This window comes from Bison bison, unplaced genomic scaffold (genome assembly GCF_000754665.1).
Source record: "Bison bison bison isolate TAMUID 2011002044 unplaced genomic scaffold, Bison_UMD1.0 scf7180017864035, whole genome shotgun sequence".
Lineage (NCBI taxonomy): Eukaryota > Metazoa > Chordata > Mammalia > Artiodactyla > Bovidae > Bison > Bison bison.
The window spans coordinates 8,394,415-8,404,247 of NW_011494607.1; the positions used below are offsets into that span (position 1 = coordinate 8,394,415).

At 36.4% G+C, this 9,833-nt stretch overlaps 1 protein-coding gene across 1 annotated transcript in view; it reads left to right on the forward strand.

Moving 5' to 3' along the window:
* The window catches only part of PM20D2 (peptidase M20 domain containing 2), a 15,968-nt gene extending 6,135 nt beyond the window's left edge, over nucleotides 1-9,833 (forward strand). The window contains exons 5-9 of the mRNA XM_010834756.1: nucleotides 1,685-1,827; nucleotides 3,167-3,321; nucleotides 6,066-6,201; nucleotides 7,239-7,346; nucleotides 7,568-9,833. Of these exons, the coding sequence (XP_010833058.1) occupies nucleotides 1,685-1,827; nucleotides 3,167-3,321; nucleotides 6,066-6,201; nucleotides 7,239-7,346; nucleotides 7,568-7,707 (682 nt within the window). The 3' untranslated portion in view covers nucleotides 7,708-9,833. The remainder of the gene's footprint in view (nucleotides 1-1,684; nucleotides 1,828-3,166; nucleotides 3,322-6,065; nucleotides 6,202-7,238; nucleotides 7,347-7,567) is intronic.

The window sequence follows — 9,833 nt, forward strand, 5'->3', positions numbered from 1 at the left end:
TTGCTTTTTCGATGATCCAGTGGATGTTGGCAATTTGATCTCTGGTTCCTCTGCCTTTTCTAAAACCAGCTTGAACATTTGGAAGTTCATGGTTCACGTATTGCTGAAGCCTGGGTTGGAGAATTTTGAGCATTACTTTACTATTGTGTGAGATGAGTGCAATTGTGCAGTAGTTTGAGCATTCTTTGGCATTGCCTTTCTTTGGGATTGGAATGAAAACTGACCTTTTCCAGTCCTGTGGCCACTGCTGAGTTTTCCAAATTTGCTGGCATATTGAGTGCAGCATTTTCACAGCATCATCTTTTAGGATTTGAAATGGTTCAACTGGAATTCCATCACCTCCACTAGCTTTGTTCATAGTGATGCTTTCTAAGGCCCACTTGACTTCACATTCCAGAATATCTGGCTCTAGGTTGGTGATCACACCATTGTGATTATCTGGGTCATGAAGGTCTTTTTTGTATAGTTCTTCTGTGTATTCTTGCCACCTCTTCTTAATATCTTCTGCCTCTGTTAGGTCCATACCATTTCTGTCCTTTATTATACCCATCTTTGCATGAAATGTTCCCTTGGTATCTCTAATTTTCTTGAAGAAATCTCTAGACTTTCCCATTCTGTTGTTTTCCTCTATTTCTTTGCATTGATCACTGAGAAAGGCTTTCTTATCTCTCCTTGCTATTCTTTGGAATTCTGCATTCAAATGGGTATATCTTTCCTTTTCTCCTTTGCCTTTTGCTTCTCTTCTATTCACAGCTATTTGTAAGGTCTCCTCAGACAACCGTTTTGCCTTTTTGCATTTCTTTTCCTTGGGAATGGTCTTGATCCCTGCCTGCTGTACAGTGTCACAAACCTCCATCCATAGTTCTTCAGGCCCTCTGTCTGTCAGATCTAATCCCTTGAAATTTGTTTTTTATTGTATCTGAGTAGTTAGACTAGCATGAGAACTATTTGAAAGTGAGAAAACAGTGTATAAAATTTTAAGGCTTTAGTGATACGGGTATTCTGGAACATTAATAAAGTATTGATCAGGAACAGCTGACTTAAAGCAATAGTATTTATAAAATTGTGAGTTTAATCTGATTTTTAGAGGTTTTCTTAACCCATTTCAAATATTACATCCTGGGAAATCTCTGGTAGTCCACTGGTTAGAACTCTGTGCACTCACTGCTGAGGGCACAGAATTTGATCCCTCCTCAGAGAGCTAAAAATCCATAAGCGGGGTAGCTCTGCAAAAAAAAAAAAAAGTAAAAATAAAAACCCACACACACAAAAAAGTGACCTCCTTTTTGTCTTTCCCTGACCTTTCCCCACCCCTAAGACAGAATTATCTGAGTTTCTGCAGACCTTTGATAGAGAACTGTCACAATACAGTGTAGAAGACAGGAGCCATCTTTTTTGTAATACCAGCACTTAATACAGTATTGGATTGTTTATTTAAGTTTAATGGTGTACAGATTTAATTTGAAGAGGAGTTTGAGCAAAATTCTTTTTTGGACTGCCTTCTTTGTGTTAGTTCCTGTTTTACATGTAAATTAGAACTAAAATATGTAAATTGATACATTATTGCTACAAATAATTTGCAAATAAAAATTCCAGCAGTGTGAATTAATTTTGAATAATGATTGGATTTTCTTTGTTTAGTGATATTGAAAAAAGTAATCCCTAATGATGTTTTATTTCCTAGTGTGACTGTGAAGTACTACGGTAAAGCGTCTCATGCTGCTGCTTATCCCTGGGAAGGGCTGAATGCATTAGATGCTGCTGTCCTCGCTTACAACAATCTGTCTGTGTTAAGACAGCAACTGAAACCAACCTGGAGAGTTCATGGTACAAATGTCAGATACTTTGGGTAATAGATGGTGCTTAATATATTTGAGTGCAATACAATTCTTTAATAGACTATTTGATGAAAAAAATTGGGGTTTAAAACAAATACATAAATTTTTTTAAATGTAAAAAAAATTGGGGACATTTTATGTACTGTATGAATATTCAAAAAATTTTTTAACATTTTCAGAAATTCCTGGGGCAGGATAGTAGATGTTTGTTTACATGTGGTTAAGATTATTTGTACATAAATAGTATGGTCATTTTGAGTATTAGAACTGATGTTTTTATGTAAAGGATATATGTTCTTTCTGTTGGTATTTGAAAGTTAGAACTTGATTTCCCAGTTATCCTGTTTCTTGATAACAAAATTTCATTGTTTTCTCATTTAAAAAAAATTGATGGTTACTGGTTTTATATATTCAAGTGCTGTTAATCCTAAGTAAACGTATTACGCATAATTTAAAATTATGTGTAGCACTTTAATGTAAATACAGTAATAAAGTACTGTCTTGAAGTTGCAGATTTATTTTTTAGTTTCTTTCCTTATGCTTTGGGAAAGTATTCTACTTCAAATCTCTTCTTTACCCGATTTTGCTGTACTCTAAAATTAGTTCGTAACTGCACTTTTACCAATTTTCTACTTTAGTGTCTTTAAAAGGACCAAACATGAATATGTAAAAATACTTTTTAAAAAAAGCAGGTCATAAAATATTAGGCTTTGCTTATTTATTTTAGTTATTATTTTGAATGGATACATCTTCCTTCTCAGTGTAGTTCCAAATAAATGCATTTGTTTTGACAGCTGAGAGTATACTTTGTGATCTTTGATTTGTATTGGTTTCTTATTGACATAAAAATATTCTCAAATATTTCCCCAGAGCCAAACGCCATTTAAAGTGGGATTCCTAAGATATGAGGGTAATTATAGAACCTCATACCATTGGGGTTTTTCCTTATGTCAAAAGTTTAGCAAAATATACAACTGTTAGAAAGCCCACTGAAATAAAACTCCCTTTCAGAAGGCTAACAATACTTGTAAAAATTTCTGACAGTTTCTTTTTAGTCAAGAATCATAATTTATTAACATCATGTAAATTCCTCAGGCTAAAGTACATACAGACAGTTATTTTATTTTTCCTGTTAGCCAGTAAGTATCCCACAATGCATAGAAACTTGAATAACATCAAAATCTTGATTGGTATATATGTGAAGGTAATAAGTTTAAACTATTTTTCTGTATATTTGTTTTGGCTGAAAAACTTTATGGTTGTATTTAAACTAAAGGAATGGTCTCCAAGCTCCAAGTTCAATTCCAGTAATTTGGTTCTTTTTATAGGTATAATAAAAAATGGTGGTGTAAAACCCAATATCATTCCCTCTTATTCTGAGTTAATCTATTACTTCCGTGCACCCTCAATGAAAGAACTTCCAGTTTTGACCAAAAAGGCAGAAGATTGCTTCAGAGCTGCAGCTTTGGCTACTGGGTGCACAGTAAGAACTTTTAAGAGTTAATCTAAGTTATAATCAGAAGTATATATGTGGGCTGGGACTGTCTATATTAAGTTACATTAGAACCTAATTTTGCCTTGCTTTCATTTGGCAGTGTCTTGAATATGCAAAAATCGGTTGATTTGAAAGTCTTTCATTCTTATTTATTTTACTCGGTGTTCGCACAGGGAAGACCACAGTTGTCTTATCACACAGGACTTAGAATAACTGGTATTGCTGAGCTAGAATCCCTGCCTTTCTGCAAGTTATATTTTTCCTTATTGGCAGTTATGCTTTTAGAATTGCTCTATATAGTTGCTATGAAGGCAACTTTATGGCAAAATCAGCCAAACCTATCTTTTGTTTTTATTCCTCCTGTCACAGTTACCGCTTTTCATACCGTATTTTACACCTTTTTCTTTTGTGTGTCCCTTAACTCATTACTATAGTTACACATGATTTTGCTACTTTTGTCTTTTAACCTTCCTACTAGCTTTAAAGTGGTTGATCTACTACTTTTACCATGTATTTACCTTTGGCAATGAGATTTTTCCTTTTGTAATTTTCTTATTTTCAGTCATGGCCTTTTTTTTTTTTTTTGCTTAAACAGTCCTTCAGACATTTCTTAGAAAGTTGGGGCTTTGTGATACTGAACTCTTAGCTTTTGCTTGTCTGTGAAACTTTTGATCTCTGCTTCAAATCTGAATGAAAGCTTTGTCAGGAGGGTATTCTTGGTTGTAGGTTTTCCCTTCCATCACTTTAAGTATATTGCGCTACTCCCTCTGGCCTGCAGAGTTTCTGCTGAAAAGTCAGCTGATAGCCTTATGGGAATTCCCTTGTAGGTAACTTGTTGCTCTTCTCTTTTGCTTTTTAATATTCTGTCTTCATCTTTAATTTTTGCTGTTTAATGACAGCATGGTCCTTTTCAGGTTGATCCTGTTTGGTATTCTCTGTGTTTCCTGGACTAGATGTCTGTTTACCAGATTAGAGAAGTTTTTAGCTATTATGTCTTCAAGTATATTCTCTGCTCCTCTCTCTCTTCTCCTTTTGGGATCCCTATAATACAAATGTTAATACTCTCGATGTTGTCCCAAAGGGTTCTTAAACTGTCTTCATTTTTAAAAATTCATTTTTCTTTTTTCTTTTCAGCTTGAGTGATTATCACTACTTTGTCTTCCACTTTGCTCATCTGTTACTCTGTATCATTTAATCTACTGTTGATTTCTTATAGTGTATTTCTTATTTCAGTTACTGTATTGTTTAGCTCTGTGTAGTTCTTTTTTATATTTTCCAACTCTTTGTTTAAAACTTCTCTTTCTGTTCATCCATTCTTCTCCTGAGTTCTTTGAGCATATTTATGATTATTACTTTAAATATCTTATCAGATAGATTGCTTATCTCCTCTTATACTTAAATAGTCATTTAATAATTTTTATGTTTTGGCTGACTTATAGTATCTGTTGGGCTTCCCTGGTAGCTCAGCTCATAAAGAATCCACCTGCAATGTGGGAGACCTGGGTTCAATCCCTGGGTTGGGAAGATCCTCTGGAGAAGGGAACAGCTACCAACTCCAGTATTCTGGCCTGGAGAATTCCTTGGAGTCACAAAGAGTCAGACACAACTGTGTGACTTTGTTTAGATTTTCATTGTTTCTAACTTAGATGTTGCTAAGAGTAAAAATAATTATTATCTCTGCCATTTTATAATTGGTTTTTGCTAATGTTATTGGAATTATCTTTAGTTTGTGGGAATATTGCCCATTTTTTATTTAATAAAATCTAAATCTGTAAATCCTCTTAACTGGGCACATGTAAACTGCTTCTGTATCTTAATGCACTGAAATTAATAAATGAGGACCATAGTCAACCCCTCCACACTGTGGATCTTCTGTCTTTCTCTTAAAGTACTTCATACCTTTCAGACCAGGTAGTGGTGTCAGTGTCAGTTTGTATACTACTGCTGCTGCTAAGTCGCTTCAGTCGTGCCCAACTCTGTGTGACCCCATAGACAGCAGCCCACCAGGCTCCGTCGTCCCTGGGATTCTCCAGGCAAGAACACTGGAGTGGGTTGCCATTTCCTTCTCCAATGCAGGAAAGTGAAAAGTGAAAGTGAAGTCGCTCAGTTGTGCCCGATTCTTAGGGACCCTATGGACTGAGGCCCACCAGGCTCCTCCGTCCGTGGGATTCTCCAGGCAAGAATACTGGAGTGGGGTGCCATTGCCTTCTCCAATGCAGGAAAGTGAAAAGTGAAAGTGAAGTCGCTCAGTTGTGTCCAACTCTTAGCGATCCCATGGACTGCAGCCTACCAGGCTCCTCTGTCCATGGGGTTTTCCAGGCTGAAAATTAGTAAATCTTGATTTGTCTTTTAGGGGCTGTAGCCTAGAGCAGTGTTTCTTATGTGGCTTTGGGACCACCTGCATCAAAATTACTTGGGGGTGCTGGTTAAAGTGGAGATTCCTGGCTGCCCCCACTCCCGGTTTAGGTGACTGAAACTGAGACTACTGGTTGGTAGAACTAGGTGACCTTGTGTGCTTTGGTGCGTGTAAAGCATAAAGGAGATAGGGTCCTAGGAACTCCCATTATAGAAAAATGTGTTTTTTTTAAAGTAAAGATTTGAGAGAGTTTATATCCTGAAGGGAAGGCGCCTCCTTTTAAAACCTCTTTCTGGTAGAGAACCAGTGCTGATTTGAAAATTAGATCGTGAATTCAAATTTCTTAATTTTAAATTTGTGTTATAATTTTTATTAGGTGGAAATTAACGGTGGAGCACATGATTATTACAATGTTCTTCCCAATAAGAGTCTGTGGAAAGCTTATGTTGAAAATGGAAAAAAGCTGGGAATAGACTTCATTTCAGAAGATGCTATGTTCAGTGGCCCTTCAGGTAATTAAGTTCTTTCAGACATACCATGCTGTTTGAGGAAGGGAACTACCATCCAAGGTTAAATGGTTTTGCTTAACAACTTTGGAGGTTGGGGGAAGTATTGCTTATGCTTTTTAATGACACTTTTTTACAAACTTAATGGTTAGGAGAAAGACATTAAAGAACTCTTCAGTGAATGTAGAATGTCATGTGAACAGATTTGCTTTTAGAAACAGCCAACCTACTCTTGGCTTTATATTCTAAGTGTTTCTAGTGTTTAAATTTGCTTAGTTCTAATTTTTAAGTAAGCTACTTAAAGGGGAAATCGAATTTTAATTCATTCTCAGTTATCAGTAAACAGGTTACTAAGGACTTGGCTATATGGGGACATTTTCAGTTTCTGAGAAATAACAAACAACTATTAGAATTTAAACATGCATAAGTATATCAGGTTATTTTAGGGTTTTTTTTTGTGTGCTTTAAAGAGCATTATTGTTAACATGTTTACATGTTAGAAATGTATCTCCTAAAATATGGTAGATATTGATGATGTAGACTCAGGGGGACTTGGAGATAAAAACAGGGTGTTGATGTCATTCAACGAGATAAGAGTTCAAGGGAAGAGCAGGCTGAAGTAGGGTGGGTTGGTATAAATTATTCATTTGTTAAATTTGAGGTCTTCATAGGACTTCTCAGGAAAGCTGTTCAATAGCCTATTCCAAAAGTTGTCTAGGTCGAGACTAGGTTGTTAACACATGAGAGGTGATTGAAGACATAGGTTTCAATGTTGAGGAGGTTGCCTGAGGACACAGAGGAAGGAGTAACCCAGAGATGAAGCCCTAGGGATCACCAGTGCTCAGGAAACAGGCGACAGAAGTGACTAGAGAGGGAGTCATAGAGAAAGCCAGTCAGTAGAGAGTGGAGTCATGGAAACCAAAAGGGTAGAGAATTTCTGGAAGGGAAGGAGTTATAAATCATGTCAGATGTATAGAGATTAAGGTACATGTGCTCTATTGGACTAGCAATTAAAAATTCATGATTCGTCTTACCTTTCCAAGGATCTACCGATTTTGGAAATGTTTCTTTTGTGGTTCCCGGGATTCACCCATATTTTTACATTGGGTCTAATGCCTTGAATCATACAGAACAATATACTGAAGCTGCAGGTAAGTGTTGATGTTTTGACATGAGCTCTTTTTGTAGTAGTAGCTGCCCTTCTAACTGCTCAGTTTAGCCCATTATCACTTCTTTACCGAACACCTCAGGAAATACTGTATTGTGGTGGTCAGTTGGAGAGGCCCTTTAGATATTGAGAGCTAACCTGAAAACGAATAAATTAGGTGTAATACATATGAAATTACCTTTATTTAACTTCTCTCCTCTTTAGGATCACAAGAAGCTCAGTTCTACACTTTGAGAACAGCCAAAGCTCTGGCAATGACTGCATTGGATGTTATTTTTAAACCAGAGTTGCTGGAAAGAATCAGAGAGGACTTCAGATTGAAACTAGAAGAAGAAAAGTTTTAAATACAGTAGAATAAAAGGAGGGTTTAGGAGCTACTTACAGATCATTCAGAAGAAGTGATAATTTTTTTCCTGTAATCTTTTTTAATGAGCGAGGAGGGCATGGCTTGTTTTTCAGTCTTAAAGGAGTCAAATTCCTCTTACCTGAAAAGTGAGGACATGATGTGGAAAAAACATATTACCTCATATCTACAGTGAAAATTTCGCAAATCTGTGTCTGATGAAATTGTGACCTTTCAGAGCTGGCATTTCATAAACAACCTGGATGACACATGGTTTATTGGTGATAATATTTTATAAAGCCATATGTTGTGTGAGTGTATTTTAAAAGATCCAAGAGATTTCAGGCTTTACATTCATAATGGGCACATGAAGAGATATTTTTGGTATTGGTTGGTAACACGTGTTCTATAAAGTTGTTTAAGAATTCCTGTTCTAAATTTAGGGAAGATTCATTTGGAATATCTGACTGTATCTGTTTCAGTCTAGAGACTCTTTTCATTGATAATAAAGGTAGGCTTTTAATCAGAAATGCTGTGGGAAACAATTAGAAACTCAGCTACAAAGAATGAGCTTAAGTTACCATTTGAAAGAAAATGAAAATGTTCTTTTTTGTATATAACCTACTCTGAGAAGTGGCAATGAAGTGCTGTTTCTCATTCCGTATTATTGTAATAGGGAAAATGGTAGATGGATAGGATTAGACTCTTCCTGTAAGGTTTTTGCTTGGTGGCCCCATGTGTCCTAGAGGAATATGGTGAGAGGAGTGATGTCTGCTTATCTTGAATGTTAATATCATGGAACTGGTCCCCTTTACCTAGCAGCCCTATTCAGGCTTCTCCTCAGAAGCTAGCCTGTCCAGCCTGAGCAAACTCGGTAGTTTATTAAATTTAGGGAACAGAATTCTAAGCCCCCTTAAACCCCATGCTAACCCAGTATAAACTAAAAAGTATTATATTAGTTTTTCCTGGTGTGACTTTCTTTGTCATGATAAAAAAATGTGAAAAGTTTCCAGTAAAACAAATATATTAAGCTGTGAGTATAGTAAAGGTCCAGGAGTCTTTATTTTAAAGAGAGTCCTCAAATTTGAGTCATAAGCATTCCAAAAATGGAAGGGGGGAAGAGAGCAAAGTGAGCATTTGGTCTCAGCTGTAAGCAGGTCAATTTGTATGCTCTAACACTTTGGCTTCTCATTTGGAAAGTTAGATTTGATCCCTTATCCTTATAGTCTTTTAAACCTCTATTTCCTCTTCTATCTGAAGCTATTTAAAGATAAAAGAAAGGGGAATTTGAGAGGAGAGTTAGTATTTGAGAATTGCTTTCCTTCTGTATCTGCTGTCTGCAGACTGGCCTGATTTGGCAAGCAGCCTGATTGTTTATGGCTAGCATGCTGAAAATGAGCTGTTCTTTTTTTAAAGGGAGCAGGAAGAAACAGCATCAGAGAGCAAATTGTGTGACCTGCAACACCTAAAATATTTACTGTCTGCCCCAGTCCATCCTGTATAACATAAAAACTGGTTCTCTTTGACTTACATCATATAATCAGATCTTCTCCTAGAAGAAGACTTCAAGCCTCTGGATCGAAAACACTGAGAAAGGGATTTAGACAGCAGTGCCCATAATGTGTCAGTGGTTTGTCCTCACTGGGGGTTGTGGCTCTTTCGAAGTTTGCTTTCTTGTAGTATCCAGCCTTAAGGCCGTCTCCTGTGCAAGCCACTCTTCTTAACTCTTTGTATCAGCTTTTAGAACTTGATCCTCCTTGACATTCTTTGTCTGATTTTTAAAAATCAGAGTAGATCCCTGGATCCGGAAGATCCCCTGGAGAAGGGAATGGCTACCCACTTCAGTATTCTTGCCTGGAGAATTCCATTTCCCCCTAGATCTCACCTTCACATTTTATGTTAAGTTATTTAGTATAATTCAGACTTTATTCTTTATAATTAAGACTTTTTAAATCCCTCTTCATTTTTATTTACTAGTGAGTTAATAGCCATGTTACATTAAAGCATGTAAATAAATACGTAAATAGGAGGCCAACTTGGAGACTGGGGGAGAAGGGTCAACTCGGAGAGTACGGGAGTCCTTCACACTTACCCCAAGAAAAAAATAAATAAATAAATAAATACGTA